Raw genomic sequence first — 23,345 nt, 5'->3', positions numbered from 1 at the left:
ATTTATAATTAATTTTAGTACAGACATTTAATTGAAAATGTTGTTTGTTTATTTTGTCACTTATTTATTTACGCACTAAACGGGCTTGCCTTTTAGATACCCCAAAGTTCCGTTACAAAAACTAGTTAAAACAAAGTGAAGAAACTAAAATGCACAAACGCAATATCAAAAATATTATTTAACTAACAAAAGCTGAGAAAATCAAATTACGTTTAAGGTTTCAAAAGTAGGAATTGTATAATGGGAAGGAGCAGCAGATTGTTTGTTGTGGCGGGGGGCTTGGTAGGATGTGTATGTGTGTGTCATGAGAATCTCTCTCTCAACGAAATGATAACTAATTGCTGTCCTCCTCATCAGATGTGTCCGTTGTATAATCGCTAAGATTCTCCTGCTGATCGTTGTGCTCTGGCTCCGATTCGCTGAGATCCCATTGTGGATGATCTGTTGGTGGTGCGGGCGCCTTTTGCACATCCAATTTAAGCTCTTGCTGCTGATCCATGCCAAGATAGGAATCTAAAACAGAAACACATTTAAGCTTTATATACTTGAAAGTAGCTGCAGTCAAGTCTTACCTGATCTCAGGCACACCGTAAAGGTGTAAACACCTGGCCAACGCGGAGCTGTAAACTTCAGTTGGATCTCCTCCTTCTCTACCAGATTTGTCACATGGTAGGGCGCTGTGAGCAGCGTGCGGGACTTGCGGTCGCAGATATAAGTCCACCAGTACTCTTGCTTCTCCTCGGGGAAATAGGGACAGTGCACAGAGTGCGAGACACGTGACTTGCCCTCGAGACGTTCACGTTTGTTCAGTTTCGCCTGCAGGCGCTCCCATTCCTCATCATCATCATCATCCAGCGAGGAATTGTTCTTTTGCTTATCTTCATCTTCGCTTCCAGAGCCGGCTACAGACTCCACATCGCTATGCTCGCCAGCATCAGATTCCGCCTCAGAGTTGCCAGCTGTTTGTTCATCCGCTGTGTTGGCTGGCGGAGCTGCAGCAGCAGTAGCTGTTGCTGGCTTAACAGGTGGCTTCTTCTTTTGCTGATTGGCGGGCTTCTTGCCTCCCTTGCCTTTGCCGCCTTTGCGGGGCTTGGCCCAGGCGGAGGCTTTCTTAACGGGCACCGCAGCAGCTGCAGCAGCTTCCTCATCATCACCCGCGCCCTCTTCTTGGGCACCCTCCTCCTTGATGCCCTGCTTCTCGGGCGCCTTGCTATCGCCAAACAAGCTTCTCATATCCTTACGTTCCAAGGTAACAGTAACGGTTACAATGGCGCCTGCGGTCACCACATTGGTGTTCTCATCATCAATAACCTCACAGCGTATGGAGAAATCGATCAACGGCATCTTGCCAAGCACACGCATAATGTTCTCATACTCAAGATCGGTGAGATTCTTAAGCAGCTGACGACTCTCCTCCGGCTTGAGCTGGGCAAACTGCTGCAGATTCTTGACATGACGTTTCTTGTTCATAAAATACAAATGATCTTCGGTAAGATGCGGCAACTGCAGCAGCGGCGATTTAAATTCCCACAAGGCTTGTATAATCATGGGCGACATTTTCATGCAATTCTCAATGGTTTCAATGCTGGGTAGACGTGGCACTCGACGCGCATAGGCCATCATAACCAGCTGATGCACACAGCTAACCATTTCCTGCACCAAATAGGGACACTTCTTGGCAATAAACTGACGATCGCGCTCTAGAGTGTCTGGATTAAGTGGAATGCGTGTGAGATGAGCATGGAGTACGGCACGTGTCTTGATGGAATACATGCGACAAAGCGGATGCTCCTTGCATTTCTCGTTGAGATTAGGCAGCTGACGTATGAGCTGCAAGAAAAGTGCGTTAAAAAGAGTTTTGCACAGCAAATTATTTTAACTACTTACCGCCGGCACTTCATCATTATCCGATTGTCGTTCAATCACCTGCGAATTGTGACGCTTGTCAAATTCCAAGCTGGCTGCCAGCACCATCAAGGCACGCTTGAGCAGCATATGGGGTGTTTTGTGTATAAAATAAAAATACATTTGTGTTGTATCCAGCAAGACTTTATCGCCACTGAAGCGTATCGAGCGATACCACCAGACGCCCACAGCGGAGGGCATGGCTATCATGAAGACTAGACCATAGAGACCCAACACCCAAACGCTATTCTCCTTCTCCACAATCCAGGAGGGCAACGCAATGCCAAAGCTCATGGCACCTGGACCGTCGGGATTGCCGTACTTTTCATAGTTCTCCTTGGCGACATCGTCGGTAAGCGCTTGATACGCTTTGCTTAGCATCATAAAGCTTTTTTCATCACCTGTCTCCTTGTCAGGATGCAGGATTTTGGATAGCTTGTAATAGGCCTTTTTAATCTCCGCCTGTGTAGCTGTGGGCGGTACACTAAGTATCTCAAAGGGATCAAAGCTAGCCATCTCGTAGTCAAACTGTGAGACGCGATAGGTAAGGAAGAGCAGCAAAGCCCATCCTAGCACAATGGTTACCTTGATGGCAAAGGACCTGAGCGCACGATAAGGTTCTGCATTGGCCAAAATAATTTTTTTCTTCAAGCACTGCTCGCACTGACATTCCTCTTTTAATTTACTGGAATCTGTTAAAGAGAGAGAGAACACAAGAGTAAGACAAGCTTCAAGAGAGCGCATGTAAGATAAGCTCAGTGAGCGCAGCAGGTGTGTGTCTGGCTGTGTGTGTGTGTATGTGTGTGCAATGAGCTGGCTCAGTGTGCTCTTTTTCTTGTTGTTTTTGCTGCAGCTTTCACCAACACGCACACGTTGTTAGAATAAATTAAATGGAACGTGTCCATTTGCAGCAGTCAGGAAAATCTCTTTCTTACACATACACACACAAACAGTTACATACATACAGCGATTATAATCAGCACTAATACTAACCTTCTTTCTTTTTACGTGGCCAATAGTAAATCGTCGTTGGTATCAAAACTAATGCCAAGAACGATAACACAAAATAATAAAAAGTTCCGCCACTTTCATCATATTGAAATTTTTGCCCCGCCATTATTGTTGTTTTTTCTACACAGGCGGCACTCTAGTTATTTACAAACGTTGCTTTTGGCTCCGTCTGCTATTTTCCTTTTTTTTATTTAATTTTCACCCCTCGCACTCCTGTTGCCTTTTGCCCAGCTGATGTGGCTGGCAATGCGATATTGTGGGCGTTTGCTCTACCTGAAACGTCAAGATTTGTTTAGTCAGCTGCCTCAGGGCAACATTTGGCCGTATATTGCGTTTTTCAACTTACTTATTTCACAAATAAACCGCAAATTTAAAAAACCCGTGCGTATTTACAACCCGTCTTTTTGACACGTTTGTGCAGTGTGACCGTAGCGCGTCAAGGGCGGCATATCTAATACGAAATCGAGTAAAAGCTATCGAGCAGCTTATCGGTGGCGAGTACTTTAAAATCACTTCATTTTATTGCGCTTATTGCAATTGGCAACACTGTTTTTTACTGTTGAAAATTTTGTTGTCGCGTTTGGCAGGTCGAAAACGTTGTCGGCAGATTTATTTAAAATTATAAATAAAAGATTCGTTTTTGAATGAAAGCTGATGCTGCAGCTGCAACGTGTTTGTGCGAAATTTGAAAACGTCAGCAAAGCGGGCAAGAAACCAAAAAGTAAATCAAATAAAAGTCAAGGTTTCAAAAAGGAAAACCAGTTATGTCAAAGTGTTTCCTTTTGCTGGCAGCAAACATAATTTTATGGCGAAAAAATTTGTAATAAATGAAAGTGCTGTGCATTGTGCTGAATTATATGGCCAAATCTACCAACTTGTTAACAACAACGGCAAAATAATTGCTAAGTTTCACCAAAAAGTGAATTTCTTGCAAAAAACAAAAGTGAGTATAAAAAAATGCAGTTTTACGCTGCCGCCGCAACTACGTTTTTGTATTTGTGTGTGTACAAAAGACAGGTAGAAGAGCAAAAAGAGACTCAAGGGCAGCTAGAAATTGAACGTGTGAGTTGTTCTTGTGCTAAACAGAGAGCGAGAGCGTATGTATGTGTGTGTGCGAAGAGGTATTTATTAAACAAATACATATGTTTGCTAATTTCTTAAAAGATTGCGCATTTATATAATTGCCAAAAATTCTACATAAGCACAACAAAAACAATGCGTTGAGAGGGAAAAATCGATAAATCAGCGCCGCTGCAGCTGTTGGGAGATGCGTGGCCAACAACAGTTTGGAGCTCAGCTCAGAGCGTAATTGGGGTAGGAATTACACACACACACTGGTAATATGCATGTATATGTGTGTACTTAATTGTGTATGTATGTTAGTCAGCCGCATAAAACAAATAAGCCGCTAAGCGTACTCTTGTTGCTTATTATTATTTTTTTTTTGGCGGCAGCTGTAACCCGTTTGCTAGCCGCTATCTCTTTTACACACACTTGTGTGTGTTTTATTTGCTTGCATTTTGCCACTTATGCATTTTGTGCAAATAAGAAAAATCAATAGAAAAAAAATAGAAACTGCTGACGCTGCTTGAAAAACCAAATAAACATTGAAGAATACACACATGTTATTAACCCAATTTTTTAAATGTGAGCCACCAGCTGCAGGCAGTTTAAACGGTTAGAAAGAGGAAGATTATTGGTAGGGGGAGAAGAAATGTGCGTCGACGCTGCTGCTGCTTCTGCTGCTATGACGGCATGCTTAAAATCAAATAAATTACGTTGAAAAAAGTTAAGTGAGTCATTTGGTTTTAGCCACTTTGCCTAAAATATTTAATTTAAACAAATGTATGCAGCATTTTCGCACGCTATGACAAATTCCAATTAGAGCGTGGGTGCCAGGCAATACCTTTAAATTGATCAAAAGTCAAGTGTGTAAAGCATGCGTCAGCTTATGGTTATCTATCCCCTCGACAATATCAAACAGCAGCAATTAAAACATTATCCAATAACAACAACAATGATATCATATTTTTGTCAGTTCTGCAGAAAATAGTTTGTGTGAAAAATGTTGCTATTTATAAAACATTTCCTTTGAATTTCCGCACATCGATCAAGCTATAGAATGTGCCTGTATTACCTTATCACGGCGCCAGCAGAAATTAAACAAAAACAAACGAAAACAAAAGCAAAAGCATGCTTAAAGTGTCAATTGTCAATTGCTTTTATTTACTTATGTTTTGGGGAGACCGGTGTAAATTTGAGATGACATTGCCGCTGTGACTCCAACAAGTAAACGTGTCACGCGCTCAGCTCCAATTGCTGACCTAGAATTGTCGTTCAATGTTTCTGCCATTCTTACGCTCACTCTCTATCTCGCTCTCTTTCTCTATGTTACGCTCACGCAAAAAAGTCGTTCACTTATTTAATTGTCAACGTCCATTGTTTGTCGGCTGCCAAAGAAATGACGCCATATTCAAAGAGCTTTACTTGTATGTGTGTGTGCGTGTGTGTGTTTGTGTGATTTGCAGCTGTTAAAAGGGCAAGTGCAGTAACAGCTGACATTTAACAGCAAGCAAATTTGCAGTCGTAATTTGAAAAAGCAATTTATGAAGTAACATATGTTTTACAGTTACGTAGCTTTCTAAATTTAAATAAAAATTATGTGAAACATGTGTTTTTAATTGCTTCAATATGAATAATATTGTGGATTTATAATTAAATCTTTAAATGCGCTAGAGCTTGTCTATCAAATAGACTTTGATCTCTTTAACAAAAAAAATTGCCTGCGCAAGAGCGTTCTCTTAAGACTTAGCTTAGTCGAACTGAACTGTCTGTTTATTTTGATTGCGTTTGTTTGTGTGAAAGTGAGACAAATGCGTTTTGGACACACACACACTAATACACAAGCACTGATACGTAATCAATGCGATGCGCTCTGGCTATTGCTTTGTTGTTTTTGTTTTCTTATCAGCGGGCCGCTCTTTTATTTATTTTTGTTTAGGCTAAACGGTTCGTTGAGTTTTGGGTCATTTGTATTTTTCCATCGTAAACTACCCAGAAAAAAATATAAATTGATCGAATGTTAGATATGCTTTAAGTGCGTTTTCTTCAACATAAACTCATTTGTGCTTTTGCTGTGCAGTAAACTCTTTGCTCACTTTTATTTACAGCGCATTTTAATTAGTTTTAAATTATTGGCTAGTTTTGCTCGCTGCACGCAACAAATTAGCTGTGAAAGCAAAATTGTTTACCCTTTCGCGTTGCTAATTAATGAAATTTAATTTATTTATCACTTTGTGATATCAGTGTGCCAGTTTGGCCCATTTAAAACTTAATTAGTTTAATGGCAAGCGTTGCAAATTAAGGCGAAACAAACTATGCAATAAATGCGCATCTTTCTAAACACACACACACCCAACAACGCGGATTAGCTTACAAAGCTGGAGAGTGTGCGTGTGTGTGTTCTCTTAGGTGTGGCCTTAGGCGGGTGTGAACAATTAGCCAGCGTTGCCACTTGGCAAAACGGTCACGCATACTGCTGCGGCTCATCTGCTTCTCTCATCACGTTTCCCTAGGCAGCAGGCCCGCCGCGATGCTAATCGCTAACAATTTAAGCTATTTTTGGGCACGCTGTTTACCTTGAGGAATGCGTAGGTCCCAATTAAAAGCTATTTATGGGCTGTGTTTTATATTTGGCACAGATTCTTAGATTAGGCGTGGGCTACTGCTGCTATAGGTCAGTTCGGTATGAATGCCCACCAATTGAACCCAATTGGGTGTTTAACGAGTATTATGCAAAGTCCCGTAAAAGTGACAGGCCACAACAAAATAACAGATCCATCAATCATTTGCAGCGGCGCTCAAATTGGCAAACGCATAAATCAAGCGAGAGAAAAAAACCAATTAAGGCAATCAAAACAGTAAAAAAGTAATATTTTAATCATTTTATTAACATGAGACATTTATGCAACGAATTTAGAGTACATCCTTAGGCCTTAAAACTTTGTACTCTTTCTCTAACTATCTTTTGTCTATCTCAAACTTCAACTCGACTGTAGTTTGCCGCGTCATGTACTTGTAACTTTCAAAACATTTTTAAGTGCTTTTTGGCACTGCTGCAGCTCCAAAACAAATTTATTTTTTTGCTTCTTGCTTTTGTTGTTTTTTCTAATTTGCATACATTTTGATTTTTTTTGCACGCGAGCCAGCAGCACTCGAAAGAAATCGCATGCAAATTGTAAAAAATTGATTTTTCGTCATAATTTATTTTGCTTTTCATATTTATTTAACGCCATTGCGCAAATTGCTTTAAGGTCTTGAAGGTTGTTTATGTGCATCCCCTCTGCGTTGTTAGTGCACATAAATTTCTTCAGATTGACTATATGGCTATAGCCTAAATGTCTTGGAGTTCGTGACATACTTATAAAAAGCGTTTACGATTATTTTTAAGGTGCTTAACCTGCTTTAAAACGCAATAAAAGTTCATTTGATTGCTATTGGGTTAATAAAATTAATTTGAGCTTTTATTTGCTTACGCCTAAGTTCAATGACTAATTGATTTGATGCAGCGCAGTTTGGTATGTTTGTTATAAATCACAAAATATTATGTTAAAAATGTGGACAACAAAATAAACTCAAGCATATAACTTGCTCATCAATAAAAAAAACTACAGACAATTAATCCATTTTTGGTTGGCGGCACGACAATGTGTCGTTGCTACACTGAGAGAAGTGGCATATAGTTTGTATATTAAAGTTTATAAAATGAGCTCAGTGAAATTTGACTGCAAGTTTTAATGTTAGTGGAAAACTGATAAATTAATTTTTGTCAGTGTACTTTTTTGTGTTAAGCTCTTGATGACGCTGTCTTTCTCTTTTGGTCATTTACCCTATCGGCGATGTGTAAGCTCCTTCTTCACCCTTTGTCACAACAGCCGAAGCGAATCAAGATTAATTGTTTTTTTTTTATTCGTTGTTGCTTTTTGGGCTGGTGCTGCCAAAATTGAGTTTTCTTTGCTTATTTTTATTCTTTATTATAGTGTCACTTTGCATATGATTCACGCGACTTTTCCGGCAAACTGCTTAACTTTGTTTTGGGCGCTTTCGTGACATTTTTTGATTTGAGTTTATTTTGTGTTGCCCCCAGGGGTGCATTAGCAACTGTTTGACATGAATATTTGTCAACGTACTTATTGTTGTCTCACTCTCTTTTATTGCAACACATTTGAATTGTACAACTCTTGTAGCTTACAACATAATTTGGCAAATTACGATTAGCAAATTACACACACAGACAGACAATCGCTTTTAATTCAACGCTTCGTTTAACTGTGGCAAATTGAAAGCTCGTTGGCCCAGCCGAGAGCCGCAATTACAGTAAATTGAAAAGTATATACAACTTCATAGGCAATAAAAAAAATAAAATTGGCCAGTGAGACAAACGCTAGCTTGGCTTAGAAGTTCATTAACCTCTCGCTCTCGCTTACTTAACTTTTGTTTTATGCGCTCGTCGCTCCTCTCTGTGTTCTTTGGCGTGGCTGCTGTGTTTCAATTGTTCTAAGCCTTGCCCTGTGGCGTTTTATATTATTTTTTTTAATGTTTTATAGTGTGGGCGTTGTGCGCTCTGCTCTTTGTGTTGCCTTTTCAGCACATATATCGTTTTCTATATAATTATTAACATTTAATTGCAAATTGCTGTGGGTTGATTACTTACTTAAATGCAAGTCCCCCACCAAGTCATTACTTTGGCACTAGTCATGGCGTAACTTTCGTTAAATGCATGCAAATTATTTGTAAAGCATATCAAACAACATTTTGCGCAATTATAATAAATGTAGTGGCATTTATTTTTATTTTTTACTTTGCGCAATAAAAGTTTATTAACATTTTGCACATTTGCTTAGCAACAATAAAATAACGGACGGTAGCAGCAACAACCGCAAAGAGTTGGTTTTAGCATTAGGCTGGCTGGCTGGCTGGTTAACGGTAACTGAGCTTTACAGTGTTGAATAATGATGGCGCACACTCACACACACACACACACAGCTGAAAGATTAACAAATGAGTTTTATGCAAATATCCAATGCCACGCCCACGTGTCAGTTGAAATTTCATATTTCCTTATGTGCAATTTCCACAATACAAGAACTAGCATGGGAGGGAGGAAGAGAGAGTCGAGATAAGCGCCAGCTGAGAGCTGCGCTTAATGAGCTTTTGCTGTTGTCTTTGGCTCTGAGCTTCAACGGTTTATCTGCATCTACAACTACATAGAAAGAGAAGAGGTGCAAATGAAACAAAAAGCAAGCGCCATAACTTTAATCATAAACAATGGAAAATTTACAATATGGAAAGTTGGAAGCTAGACGTACTATCAATGTAGTACAACTCACACACACACATACATACATACATAGAGCATTGTGAGTATGCTACAACAATGAAAACAGCAACAATAACAACTTCAATTAGTCTGTGTATGTGTGTGTAGCTGCGCTCTAATAATTATTTATAATAATGACTATTTTAATAGCCAGCTGCTAACAACATGAACATTTATGTTTGTATTCTATCAAACTCAAACTTTAAAGTAGCGCATTTAACAAGTCTGCTTAGCTTAAGCCACATGCCATTCTAATCTTTAACGCTGTGCAAATTTGTTTTATGTACAACATTCAATAATTTTTTTTGGGGCCTGGCTATCTTGCTCATGTCGCTGTCTAGGCGCTCTCCCTCTCTTTTACTGTTTGCTTTTAATTAATCTCTTTGGCTACTTTGTGTCAAGCAAAAATGTTGCTGAAAAAGATCGCAATCGTGCGCTGACCTTGAACATTGTTCAATGCGCCAAAGCTTAAGCATATAAACATGTGTTTGTTTTTATTTTTGTAGTGATAGTTACTGCATGCTTGAAATTTAGCGCAAAATATTTCTTGGCACGCAGTCTGCACACTTTTTGTATCTTTTGCATTTCTCATTTATCGTCATACATGACATGGCGGCTGCTGCATTTAATGCTGTCTCTTGCTTTTTGTTGTCGCCTCGAGGTCATAAATATTTCGTTTTCATTTCAAAAGGCACAGCACATAAAATTTAAAATTTTTTGCCTTTGCCGTTTCTTGTGTATTTGAATTTGCATATGCGTATAACGTATAAGATTTTTTCTGATTGCATTACAAACTTTTGTTATTGATAATTTGACTCAACGCCAGCGCGGCGGCAGTGACATCAGCCTGTCCAAAAATTTCTATCTCTCTCTCTCACTCTGCATCGCTCTATGCATTACAAAGCTCATTAACTGCGAGTCAATGTAATCATTAACTAGAAAAGCACGTACTAAAGCTAAACAATTATTTCTGTGTGTGTGTGTGTGTATGCCATAAAAATGTGTGTGCTATATGAATTGTTTATAATAAAGGCATAAAGTTATTTGTGGGCGCTGCTGCTATTTGGTGTGTGAGATCACAATGCGTGCATTGAACTTATGTATAAAGTTATGTACTTTGCTGTATGTATATTTTGTCTATATTGAGGCAGGTTCTTCTGTCTGCTGTAAGTTGTTGCTAGGCCCCCCTTTTTTTTTTTTGTTGTTTTTCTTTAAACACAACACACTCGCTGTTGCGTATCATCAACAGCATTTATTTGTTTTTATTGTCAAACAGACTCTCGCAGTCAACTTTTATTTTTATTTTCCGCATACAAAAGCAAACACTCTTTGCTAATTTGCATAAAGTTTCACACGCCGGCAACCACACACACACACACACACACACATGCACATTGCCCACCACTCTACATATCAATGCACTTGCCAGCAACTTTACATAGACGCGCGCTCTTACGCTCCCACACGACAGGCCCCAATGTTAGCGCTAACAGCAGCAGTGAGAGTGAGAACACTTTGATCTGCCTAGCTTAACAGCGCGCTGTTAACAGTCTTTCTTTAACTCTTCGATCGTGCGGGTGCGTTGTCGCTACAGCGCTGCGCGTTTTTCGTTTTAAACGAGTTAAATAAAACAAAAAATTAAATTCTGCTTTGGCTTGCTGATACATTTGCTACGCTTTGTTGGCGCTCTTTTGATTGTTAGTTTCTATTATTATTGCTGAAATTTCAACGCACACAATTTGTGATTAAGGCTTTATCAATAGCAAAAATATATTTGTGTGTGTGTGTAGATTCAATTAATTTTTGGTTGAACAACGCTCTTGACAAAAATTGTTTAAAAAGCTTCCGCCAACGTCTGTATATGGTAAAAACAATAACAAAACAAGCAAGCGCGGATTTGCTAATAAACATACTGTAATAAATGCAAAATAGTGCTGTGTAATTAACAAAGCGTGGGTCGCACACGCTATTTGAATAAATAATAAAAAGCGATATATACAAATGTCTGTGAACAAAATCCAGTTAAAAGAAAAACTAAAGCACAGACAAACACACACACACACACGCACACACATGCAAGCTGTGTATGCTAAATACATATGCAATCCACATACGTTCCAATAAGAGCTTGGCAAGCAGCTGTGCTTTGTGTTTTCACAGTTGGCTTGGCTTATGGCTTGGAGAAGATTTGAATATATGTTTTTTTAATATAAAAAGTGCCTTCATATTTTGATGCCTGATTGAGTTACAAATATATCGAGGGCTGGCAGTTAATATTACTAAAAACAGGCTTATTAATATATATTAAAGTTGTTTATTAAATATGCGTTTAGTTTTGACATTTCGACACACTTTAGCTACATTTTTGCATATGAATTTGAATTTATTTATTCATGCTGCATGTAAATAATGATTAATGATTTGGCCTGTTCTCAAATTTGACTAATGGCGCAGCTTAGAAGCTTAAATTATTGCCAATTCTTGCAGCTTAAAGCCGCTGCTCGTATCAAGTTCATTTAAATTAATGTCTTAAATATAGTTTTCTGACAGAGCTCGTTGATTACAAGACAGCGGGTTAAACAACAACAACAACAACAAAATTTAATTATAATTTTAACACAAGTCTCTACACATAACTGTGCAATTGTTTCATACGCTTGAGTTGATGTCTCTTGTTTCCTTTTGCTTGACAAAGGTCAAGCTTAAAGTCAATGTCAGCTTGGGCTGCATTTCATTTCATTTCATGTAAGGCAATTGTTGAGTCTCTACATGCGTTACAAGCTTAAATCATAAATTTATATTTATTTAATTAGCGTGTGCTGTGGTGAGCGGTCGTTGAGTTTCGACTGTTAATTTTAAATTATTATTTCTCATGATTTATTATCAAGCAGCGTTAATTTTTGATTGTTGAGCTTGATGAGTTGCGTTCAGGGTCAGCGCTTGGGCTTTGTTTAGAGTTCTTGTGGAAACTCTAGCCACACATGCGAGATTTTTATCCAAACGTCCTTTAAACGAGCCATAAAAATCAGGGACTATTGCTGCCTGACCTCGTTAACTTAAAGGCTTAGACTTACTTTCTGTTGGCGCGAAAGTAAAATTTCTAGTGTGTGCACGTAGAGCCGTCAAAATTTATTGACAGCTATTTATCTACCATTCCGTAGCTATTTTTGGTCAAGTGTCAGTCAGTCAATAAAATATTAGCAGCTGGGGAATATAGTTAGTTCGTTTTTTGGGGAGGGATAATAAATAATATGCGTAATTAATGTGAAGTTAACTGACAACTGTTAGCCTTAAAAAGTCAGTTAAGATTTATTGTTGAATTATTAACTTTGTATAAATAAATCTTAAATTAATGTAAAGCAAACAAGAATGTTATTGAGCAACATAAGCAACTGTTTATAAACTTTTGACGTACGTCAAAAATCTTTAAAACTTCTGCTGCAGACAATTCAAATTTCAAAGAAAATATTGCTTAATGTCTCTAATGGCGCACACTTTGTGTTGAACTCTGAACTTTGTGCACAATCAACATTAAAATTGATTACTCAATGCTAAGCATATATTTTAAGCTTATCACGATCTCTTAACCCCTCACGCACATCTCTAAGCAAACACGTCCCAGGGCATAATTTGTACAACAATTTATTGTAGCACAAGCTGTCGCTCTCACTCTATCTATGTGTGTGTGTGTGCGTTGTTTGGGCGTCATTTCCAGTTGTCGCCGTTGTTGTTAAGAAAACTGAAGGCGTTTACCTGGCTAAGACGCCAAAGGCGAAATTTTGTATACACATATGTTGTCAATTTGCAAACTCATCGCGACCACGACAAGTTGTCCAGACAGTTGGAAATTTAAAACGCAGACAAAGTTCAAAATCGAGTCTTTTATAAGCTTCTCCCCTCTCTATTAAGTTTATATAAATAAATGAGCTTCTTTATATTATTTTTTTTTATAACAAACTATACAACATTAATTTTTTATCTTCGCTTCGCAACAATGTTTCGCATTTATAAGCTTATCAATTTGTCAATGCACTTTAAACACACTTGACTGTCTTCCCCCTACTTTGTCTCTTACGCTTTTAAGCAATTAATTTTATTTCTTTTTTGGCGACTACTTATAACTCCAAGCACGTTATAGAAACTGAAATTCTGTCTATAAAGAATGACCGCATTACTTTCGCTTGCGTTTAGTTTCCGCTTTCCCACTTAGCGGCCCAAATGAGTTTTCAGCTGCCCACACTTCCTTATGTCTATAATATTTCCATTGTTGTGGTTTGGTATTTATTTAATTTTTACGCTTACCACACACATATATTTATTTACAAAAAGCTTACACAAGCTGTATTACAACAATACATTTGTTTATTATTATTATTTTTTTTTGTGTGCATAAATAGTCATCATCAGCTATAATAATAACAACAACAACAACAACAATCTCATCAACGCGTCAACTTGTTACGCCCATATTTGGCAGCAAAGATTCAAATCTAACGTCTATCTCACTCTTGCACTCTCTGCTTTATCGATAATTTATAATCTTTAAAACTTAGTTTGCTTAGAAAATATTTATTGCCTGTTGATTGTCTGCGAAGTTTGTTCTGAGCAACAATAACAATAACTTTAGCGCATTACTCATGCACCACACGACCTTTGTTTAATAATTTCTTACACACACATAGAATATATATACTCAATACATATATGCATAACAAGTATCAATAATAGGCAAATGAGTTTAATATGACAAAAACGTATATATAAACATTTTTATATTTTGTTAGACATTTTATTATTGTTGCTACCATTTGGCAGCAAACTAAGTGAATTGTTTTAAATAAATGTTTATTTATAGTTAGAAATGGTTCCCCACGAATTTCTTTATAAATAGCAAAGCAGAGCAAATCGATCTTAAAAGTTTTTAATTAGGGAATAAATTAAAGAAATTTGTTTTATTTAATTTGAGTGCCTCGCCCAGTTTAAATGCAGCATAAATATTTTTAAACTGAATTTATTTACAGTTGCTTCGAAAATAAATTCCAGCTCATTTCTTAGAAATTTCGACTAATCCCAACTTATAGTTGTTCAATTTCATATCAGCTTAACATATTAAATAGATCTTCAGCTTAAAATAGACTTAAGAGTGCGGAAACCACTTAAGTGTATAATTTTTTCATAAACTAGAAATTATAAGTACCATAGCTAATATAAAAAACTAGTAAAGTCTTTAGCATTGTGAACTTAATGCGTTTATATAATTTGCATACTTCATTTAGATTTGCACGATTTTTGCATTTGATAAACACATTTTCAATTTGCAATTAACAGAGAAAATATTAAAAAAAAAGAGCTATACGCTTTATAAGGCAAGTTCGTGCTTAGATATAAAACCAACTGGCAATAGAGTTTAATTCAAGGAACGTGCAATTAGCGCTAAACAAATGTTTTGATTTCAAAGCGATGTTGTTTTTTTTTCTCTTCTGCGCACTTAATTTGCATTTATCATAAGCTATAAATTACATAATTGCAGGCATGTTTAATGGGTGTTTTTTTTTATATTTTATAGACATCATGTATCTGCAATCTGTTAACCTTTGTTTCACTTTGTGTTTAGTCAGTGTGAGCAGTGGAAAGTTGAATGAACTTGAACTGAACGTTGATAAAAGAGTTTGACGCTTGCTTGTGTAATAAATATGCAGATAGTATTATATTATATTATATTTGCAAAAATTAGTTTTAGTTGCTCAACTCTCTCTTCGCTTTTACCTCAATCCTCCGCCGTATAAATTATGCCAACACACGTTTGGTTTCATTTCGCTTTTATAACATTCTTTCTTATGCTTATACTGTATTAATTTTCAAGTTTTTTTCTATACACGTCTCTTGTCCATTTGTTCAGTTGTCAAACGTTGTGCTTTTGTATGCTAATTTCTTAACGTGACATATCATTTATAATAAGAGCCCAAGCATTTTGCTCTTTTGTTGATTATACAGTTTACTATATATACCTATTTACACATATATTTAATTCACAACGCAGACTTTATTAATTTTTTCAGCTGCTTGCCTCAGCAAACAAAACAATACGTTTTTTTTTTTAGCTTTGTTTAAGTGCAGCGCATATTTTTACTTAACTTGCGTAAATATTTATATAAAGTACGCTGACGTTTTTAAAATTCTTTTTGCCACTGATTAATTTAAGTCGAACTGAAAACAAATTTCCATATGCACTTGCACTTGGCATTTTCTCATTTCCCCCCCCTGCACATTTAATAAATTGAAATTCTAGCTGCTTACCCATGTGGCACATTGACGGCGACAAAGGAAGCTAAGCACGCATTCAACTATAAAGAGACATTGAGGCATACAGTTGCAACTACATTTGCATTCTAACAATCTGTTGAGGGTCACACTATACTATAAGGCAGTAAAAGCTTTTTGTTACTGCGGTTTTAAAGGCGTAAGATACTTAATACTTGAGCACGTTTTGGGCTTAAGGGAGTGGCCAGCGGGGCGGCGGCATTGAGATTGATTATATTGATAAGGCACTCGTCATTTATTGCACTATAAAAAGAGTTTCCTAGACTTGATAATATAGATAACTCTCATTAGGTAGCTTCAGTATGCATCCAAATATATTTAAAGCTACTACAATAGTGTGAATTATTTTAGATTCTAATATGCTTTGGATTAGCATACTAGGAAAATTATAAACATCGATGAATTATATGGAGTAGTTTACTATATCTTAGTCTCTTATTTATGAGAGAGTTTTTTGGATAACTTCGACACTACATAAATAATGTTTGGTTCAAAATAAAGGTAAAGATTAAGATTAAGATTGAAATGACAATTTAGTGTAATTGAATATTATGACAGTATAACAGATAGTTAGGATGAACAAAATATATTAGAGATAAACTGCAATTGAGAAGTAGGAATAAAAAAATTACAAAATGTGCAAATGTTAATATTGAAATTAGTTATAACAGTATAACAGATAATTTAGATGAACAAAATATATTAGAGATTACCTACAATTAAGAACTAGGAATAAATAAAATAACAAATTATGCCAAATTTAATATTATAGAAATTAGTTATAACATTTAATTGAGATATACAGTATATAATAATATATTTTGTGAATAAGCTAAAATTAAGGAAGTATATATATAAATATATTATTAAAAAAAAAGGCGTAATAAAATTAATGCATTGCTTGCAGTTATTGTTATACAAATTATGACAGTTTGTAGCAATTAAAACTGATGCATTGCATTGCAATTAATAATTAAACAAGCTGAAATATAAAACTTCCGCTTGGCTGAGTCAACTGTACTTAAAATAATAATAATGATAAAAAACGATATGATAACCTAAACATTAAAAATAACTACATACATATATTTACTTAAAGTTTGCCAAGCATTGACTTAATCAAGTTTTTTTTTCTTACAACATTTTTATTTGCAGTTTAATTGTGCAACAACAACAACGAACAGCAGAACAAGTGCAACAATTGGCACAATTGGCAATAAATCAGCAGCTAGCAACGACAACGAATAATAAATAAGCAAAGCAAAAAAAATAAAAAAGAACGAAGGAGTAGAAGCAGCAGCAGAGGAAGAAGACGCGTCTGTCTGCTATTTTTGTAGCCTAAGCTAAAAGATACTTTTTTGCTGTTGTGAGATACTTTAGCGCAAGCCCACGCCATGCGTGGCTGGCAGCCATGTAAAGGCAACAACAATTGAAAGCAGCAGAACTCTTCAGCAGACACTTGAAGCTGTCACTTAGTTATGCCAAGCAGGCGCTGCACACAGCGGAAGCCAACAACGTTGTCGATGACTTGAAAGCGCAACTGCAATCTAAGCAGCTTGCAACAACAACAACAACAACTAAGCACAACAGCAACAACATCCTTTTACCCCCTACCCCCCACTCCCACGCCCAAGATGGAACCAGCGCCTGTGGCTAGGTCATTGGACCAACCAGAGCTCAGCAATGGCGACAGTCGCGACTCGCCGCAGCATTCACACTACTCGAATCTCAGCCAGAGCAGCAGCAGCGTTAACAGTCCCATTGCCGCCAGCGACAGCAGCTCGCCCAGCACCAGCTCCAGCTCAGCGCCACACTACAGCGAAGATTTGCGTGCTGCTGCTGCAGTGCAGCTTAAGCCGCCGCTGAAGTGCGCTGCAGCGCTGCCGCCTTCCAAGGAGGAGAAGCAGCGTCAAAACGAAGAAATTGTTTGCATGGAGACGAGCACAGTTTCTACCGAAACGGGCAGCTGGGAGTCTGTTTATCCACAGGGCGGCACAGTCCTAGGCAATGGCCAGTCGGCGCCCAATGATACGCTAAGCAACAGCGCTTGCTTCATTGATGCCTCCTCGCTGCGCGATGAGGATGAAGTCAACTCGGGTTTTCCTAGTTTGGAAGCAGCAGCGCTGCCGCCGCCGCCAGAGCTGCAGCTGGCGCAGTTCCATAAAGCCTTCGCCAAGTGCAAGGCGCCGCAGTCAGCGCAGCAACTTGCCTCCAATAGCAGCTCAGATGCGGAGCAAACGCCGCTGGACGATGACGCGCAGACAGATGCACATAATCTCTCCGATGAGGAGAAGCTGTGGCAACGCGAGCAGCAGCCGGCAAAGCCAGTGCCAGTGCCACGCCCACTGCAGCAACAGTTTAGCGTGCATGCGCTTTCGAGCAGTCCCAAGTTTACGCCGCATCAGCAGCAGCAGGATCTCAGCTATACCACAGACTACTCCAGCAGCAGTCCAGCGCACAGCAGTTTGATCTGCGCGCCGCCTGCTGCTACAGAGACGCCACACAATTCGCTCATGCTGCACAATACGGGCAGCAATCATAGCTCCATACATCGGGATTACACGCTGAGCAACTCGTTGTCGCATCAGCGCGACTCTGGCGCTTATTGCAGCGATGCCACCGACTCGCCGCAGCCGCTGGCGCTGCCACGCACGCCCAAGCGTGGCTCACGCTATGATGAAGCTAATCCCATAGTCTCGGGTGGCTCAGCTATAGAGGATTATCCCAAGCAATGTGACAGTCCCAGTCTAAAGCGACGCACTGAAGCTTGTCCTATAGTGTCTGGTGGCTTTGCGCTTACGCTGCCGCAGGATGAGCAGGATGAGGAGCAGCAGGTGGAGCTGCGACGCAAAGTGCTGCCCAGCTGGGTTGTGGACATGAGCGATTGTCGCTCGGAGCGACGCAAAAGCAGCAGCAGCAGCTCCAGTCTCGAACTGCAGCAGCGCACGCGTGAGCGCAGCGACTCGAACAGTTCGCATAAGAGCGGCTGTGGCTTTTATGTTTCACTAGAGGATATGGATCGCAAGCCCAAGGAGCAGCTGAGCAAAAGCTATCAGTCGCCCAAGGCAGCAAATTTCTTTGTGAATCTCAGCGAGGCGCAGCCAGCGCCAGAGCCAGAGCCAGAGCCTGCAGCGGATAAGAAAAATATATTTAGCATGTTTATAGATTTGGGTGAGCCCAATAAGCCGCGCTCGGCACAGCGCAAGGAGCCGTTTAATTTAGCGCAGCGACTGAGCAGCTCGCTGCATGTCAAACGCGAGGAGCAGTCGCCGCTCAAGAGCAGCGCCAGCTCTACAGAAACTTTAATGGCCAAGAGTCAACAGCAGCAGCAGCAGTCGGCGCAGCAGGCAAGCAAATCTTTAGACTACAGCGTTAATCTGGAGCAGGCGCCAGCGGCATCACCTTTGGCTGCCTTAAGACGTTTGCCACGCCCACTGCAAGAGCCAAGCAAGCGCCACAGCTGGGGGCAGGAGCAGCAAGCGCCGCCACCTGCTAATGACTGCAAGCGTAGCCAAAGCATGTCCACCAATGGACCACAGCATGGCCTAATGAGCATCATAGACAAGCTGCCCATAATAAGCAAAGCGAGCAGTCTAAGTGTGGACAGCTCATTGTCACCCTATGATGAGTACAGCGGCGGCGCCTTGAGCAGCTGCTCGGATGAGGAGCAACCGCTGCGTGGAGCAAACCGACGCCATCGACGTGATGCGCAGCTCAACGAAACGTATGATAAGAGCAGCAGCATTGCTTCGGTGCTGACCGAAGCTGCGCTCAGCAAGGATCTCTCACCCGCTTCGCAAACAGATACAGAGGAGCTAACGTTCCAGCAGGATGAGCAGGCAGCGCTGCGTGAGGTGCAACAGTCGCAACCGCAGGCGCAGCCGCTGCCACTTTTGGCAGGCAACAGTCGCAGCACTATGGAAACTATACTGGAAGCTAAGGAAACAGCTTCACCCAAGAAGCTAACCAATGGTCATACCATGGCTACGCTGCAGGCGCGCATAGAGCAGCAGAAGCAGCTGCTGGAGGATGCGGGCAGCGCGCCGCCGCCAGCGCCCAGCAGCTTTGTTAAGCTTTCGGATATGGATAAGCCGCTGGTTAAGACGGAGCACATGAGTCGCAGCGCTGGACAGCGTGAGTCGCAGCTGCGTGGCGGCAGCGCACGTCCGCATAGCTGGGCCATGACGCGCTCCACGGGCAATGGCGCGGGCATACAGCAGTTCGCCAGCTCTGTGGATAATCTACGCAGTCTGAGCAGATTGTTCCCAAACTTCAGCAAGCAATGCAGCAATTCCTTGCCTGGCAATATGGTACTCGAATCGGATTATATACAAACTGATCTCAGCGCTGACTCTAGCCTTGCATCCAGTTTCAGCCGCTCTGGCTTGGATGACAGCTCGCTCAGCTGCCGGCAGCCGCGTCGCCTGGGCGAGGATTTGCTTAAAATGTTTCTGCAGGAGATTGCTACGGATATGTTGGTGGAGGTGCATGGCAGACGCATTCGCGCTCACAAGTGTATTCTACGCAGTCGCTGTCAATATTTTGCTGCCATGTTGGCGGGCGCTGGCGCCGCTAGCGCTGCTCAGAGCGTCGTCTCATTGCAAGGTTATAGCTACGCCGCTGTGCACTTTGCACTTTGTCATATTTACTCGGGTGCATCGCATCCGCCAGATGGCATCAGTCTAATGGAGCTGGCTGCTCTAGCGGATCTGCTGGGTCTCGAAGGTCTCAAGGAGGTCACGTCACATGCCTTGAAGACGAACTACTGTCATAATTTCCATAAACCCTGCTCCGGCTGCATTGATGGCATATTACAAGTGCTGCCCGTTGCGCTCAATCATGCGCTGGATGATCTCTATAGAAAATGTTTGCGCTGGACCTGCCGCCACTATTTGAAAGTGTGGCCAACGCGTCAGTTTGCGCAGCTGCCGCCGGATATACTCGGACGCTGTCGCCAGCAGATTGTAGCCTATTTGGTAAGCTTCCTATTAATCCTATGCATTATCTATATTAACACATTTCGTATTGCAGACCTCCGAGACGGTGCTGGACACGGTGCTCGACTGCGATCATCTGTTGGCGCAGCTATCGGCTTATCGTTGGGGTCACATCTGTGAGCAGCTGGTGCGCGATATTCTGGACGCTGCCTATGGCTATATGGGCGATCATTTTGCCAGCTTGATTGCTAGCGATTCGTTCCTCTCACTGGGACACGATCGTAGTCGTCATATACCGCGTCTCGAGACGCTGCTGCTGCATACAGCGGGCGCTCTCACTCCCGAACAAGCTTGTCGCAGTTATCAGCGCGTCACGCGTCTCAATACGCTGCTCCAGGCTAAGCTTATACAAATGCCAGTCAATCTGGGCGAGCTGGCCAAGGAGCTGCAGGGCTTGCAGGAGGAACAGCTGGATTGGCAGCCAGAGTACATCAGGCTGGTCAGCGCGCTGGTCTATGCGGTGGAGCAGTGTCTCATTAGGCAGTGCGCCAGAGCTATGCGCATTACCGCCTGGCAGCGCATGGACTTGGAGCTGCGCAAGAAGGTGCAAACGCTGGCGCGTCTAAGCGAACCGCTGGACGTAAAGCGCGCTCAGGCCAAGCCTGTGGGCAAAGTCAACAGCTTTGGTGCAGGCAGCACACGCAGCCAGGAGCTGGCGCAGATTAAGCTCGCCATACAGGCGCAAACAAAACGCGCCACAACGCAGCAGAGCTTGCCACATGAAGTGGAAACGCGCGAGCGTCCAGAGCAGCGTGAGACTGGCAGTGAGTAACTTAAACAATTAAATAAACTATTTATATTAACATTGCTTGCCTTGCAGACAAACTCATGAAGTCAAATACACGCGCCTATGTGCCACAGGCGCAGCGCGCCAGCTCCCAAGCTGCAACCGAGCGGCATAGCTACAATCTGCCACGACGCACACAATCTGAAGCGCCCAAGAAGTCAGCACCAGTCAATGCAACAGTTACAGTCACTACAACAGTCAAGCCTGCCGCCGTTGCGCCCGTTGCAGCTGCGCGTCTGGGTGAAGTGCGTCCACGTTACTTGGAGCCGCGCAAGCCACGCAGCGCTCAGCCTACAAATGCTGCCAGCGTTGGACCACAGCGCAGCGCCACTAGCTCCAGCATTCCAGCTGCACGCAAAGCGCAGGCGAAGAAGAATCTGCACATCTCTTCCAGCGATAGTTCGCGTCAATCCAGTCCCGCTGCTGTGCGGCGCCTGGGCAACAAATCAAGCAACATGTCTAGCGACAGTTTGGCCAAGAGCGGACGCTATGCTTCCGATTTACGCGTGGATTCGCTGCCCGAAAGCATGAAGAGCTCGATTATAACCAACAAAACTATTTCACATGAATCGCTGTCGAGCAACTCGAAGCTGGCGCGTGTGCAGCAGCTCAATGGACATGGCAGCAATGCCAAGCGCATGCCCAACAAGTCTACGCGACAGCTGAAGCAAAGCAATGGCAGCAGTCCCAGCTCAGTGCAGACCACCAAGTCGGCAACCAGTCGTCACTCGTCGGTTAGCAGCAATCTAAGCACGCGTGGTGAAATCTACAAGCGCTCCATATCCGTGCCCACAAATGCGGAGGCGCCGACCAAAACGCGCAGCTTCTTGTCAGCCAAATCACGTGAAATTCTGGCTAAGCGCGCAGAGAAAAATAAACTGCAACAACAACAACAACAGCAGCAGCAGCAGCAGCAGCAGGTGCAGCAAGAGGAGCAGCAAAGCAAACTGCTGCGTGCTTCCGCTGGCCCATTGCGCTCTTCCTCACATTCCGCCGTTAGCAGCATGCTGCGTCATAGTATGCCCTCCAATATACCCACTAGACGCCCCAATACCTTGCAGCTGCGCAAGCCCATAACAAATGGCAGCACCACAAATGGTCATGCCTATAAGAGTACAGCACAGGCGGTGAAACAAAAGCTTGATTTGCTCATTGATGCAGCTGAGACGCAGCCGCAGTCCAAGCTGGAGCGCTCTAGCACCTTCTGCAAGGACAGCGCTGATTTGGATATAAGCGAACTGCAGATTATAGAATAAATGCTGCCAACTTGGGTAAGCTGGCGAACCCCACTGCCTTTTATTCATAAATTGTTATTAACATTTGTTTTCTTTCTTTTGCAGATGTATATCAAATATGCAGCATTTTGGCTAGGAACTATACCCAACTATATAAACACACGTCCCATAAGGCAACTCTAGTCAATAATAGCATGTAGTTGCAGACGCAATATTATACAGAAATTTATAACAGTTATATGCATATAACAAAAGCAAACAAAGCGAAAATAGTTATTGTCGTTTACACACAACTTCCCTAAAAAATACTTAAACTTACAAACTTAATTCTAGTGTTAACGTTTTTGGTGATATTATTTAATGTGTGCGCGCTGCTAAGCTCTGCTTCTTTTATTAACTTTTTATAAAAAGCTGTGTGCTACCAACAATTTTTAACAGTTGCTTTATATCTGCCCTGCCCCTTAAGCTGCATTTAAGCTCCGTAATTCTCACGCGCTGTCTTTAAAACTATTGTTAACGTTTTTTTTATATACTCTTTATTTTGTAATAATTATGCGGCAATGATTTTTTTCAACTAATTTATATATTTTTTAATTATTTGATGTATCCATATACTATATCTATAAAATAAACAGCAAGAAGAATATTTTATAAGCCAAGCGATACATATATATATATATAAATATATATTAATACAATGATACTGAAGT

The 23,345-nt window shown here is 41.1% G+C and overlaps 2 protein-coding genes across 4 annotated transcripts; one reads left to right on the top strand and one right to left on the bottom strand.

Annotated features, from left to right (window-relative positions):
• Positions 1 to 14: 14 nt before the first annotated feature.
• Positions 15 to 3,368, bottom strand: LOC108599773 (translocation protein SEC63 homolog). Its single transcript, XM_017986820.2, has 5 exons — positions 3,263 to 3,368; positions 2,899 to 3,189; positions 1,888 to 2,597; positions 573 to 1,830; positions 15 to 513 (listed from the first exon to the last, which is right to left on the bottom strand). The coding sequence occupies exons 2-5, from the start codon at positions 3,020 to 3,022 to the stop codon at positions 335 to 337; spliced, it is 2,271 nt and encodes a 756-aa protein (XP_017842309.1). The 5' UTR covers positions 3,023 to 3,189; positions 3,263 to 3,368; the 3' UTR covers positions 15 to 334.
• Positions 3,369 to 3,446: 78 nt separating this feature from the next.
• Positions 3,447 to 23,200, top strand: LOC108599772. Of its 3 annotated transcripts, none has more exons than XM_017986818.2 (5): positions 3,447 to 3,859; positions 16,772 to 20,592; positions 20,648 to 21,377; positions 21,434 to 22,671; positions 22,741 to 23,200. In XM_017986818.2, exons 2-4 carry the CDS (start codon positions 17,251 to 17,253, stop codon positions 22,654 to 22,656), a joined length of 5,295 nt encoding a protein of 1,764 aa, XP_017842307.1. In that variant the 5' UTR covers positions 3,447 to 3,859; positions 16,772 to 17,250; the 3' UTR covers positions 22,657 to 22,671; positions 22,741 to 23,200. The 3 variants fall into 3 exon arrangements, with proteins under 3 accessions (XP_017842307.1, XP_017842306.1, XP_017842308.1); XM_017986817.1 differs by lacking the exon at positions 3,447 to 3,859 and adding an exon at positions 10,864 to 10,992; XM_017986819.1 differs by lacking the exon at positions 3,447 to 3,859 and adding an exon at positions 16,014 to 16,117.
• Positions 23,201 to 23,345: the final 145 nt, after the last annotated feature.

The sequence above is a fragment of the Drosophila busckii genome, chromosome 3L, assembly GCF_011750605.1.
Source record: "Drosophila busckii strain San Diego stock center, stock number 13000-0081.31 chromosome 3L, ASM1175060v1, whole genome shotgun sequence".
Taxonomy (NCBI): Eukaryota; Metazoa; Arthropoda; class Insecta; order Diptera; family Drosophilidae; genus Drosophila; species Drosophila busckii.
This window is presented reverse-complemented; position numbering and strand designations above follow the sequence as displayed.

What these genes read in the sequence shown, in the direction of transcription:
- LOC108599773 (XM_017986820.2), bottom strand. Translation starts at nt 3,022, where the DNA reads ATGGCGGGGCAAAAATTTCAATATGATGAAAGTGGCGGAACTTTTTAT. An exon ending in GCCACGTAAAAAGAAAGAAG is followed by an intron (nt 2,598 to 2,898) that starts GTTAGTATTAGT and finishes TCTCTTTAACAG; the next exon opens with ATTCCAGTAAATTAAAAGAG. An exon ending in ATAATGATGAAGTGCCGGCG is followed by an intron (nt 1,831 to 1,887) that starts GTAAGTAGTTAA and finishes CTTTTCTTGCAG; the next exon opens with CTCATACGTCAGCTGCCTAA.
- LOC108599772 (XM_017986818.2), top strand. Translation starts at nt 17,251, where the DNA reads ATGGAACCAGCGCCTGTGGCTAGGTCATTGGACCAACCAGAGCTCAGC. An exon ending in AGCAGATTGTAGCCTATTTG is followed by an intron (nt 20,593 to 20,647) that starts GTAAGCTTCCTA and finishes TTCGTATTGCAG; the next exon opens with ACCTCCGAGACGGTGCTGGA. An exon ending in AGAGCAGCGTGAGACTGGCA is followed by an intron (nt 21,378 to 21,433) that starts GTGAGTAACTTA and finishes CTTGCCTTGCAG; the next exon opens with ACAAACTCATGAAGTCAAAT.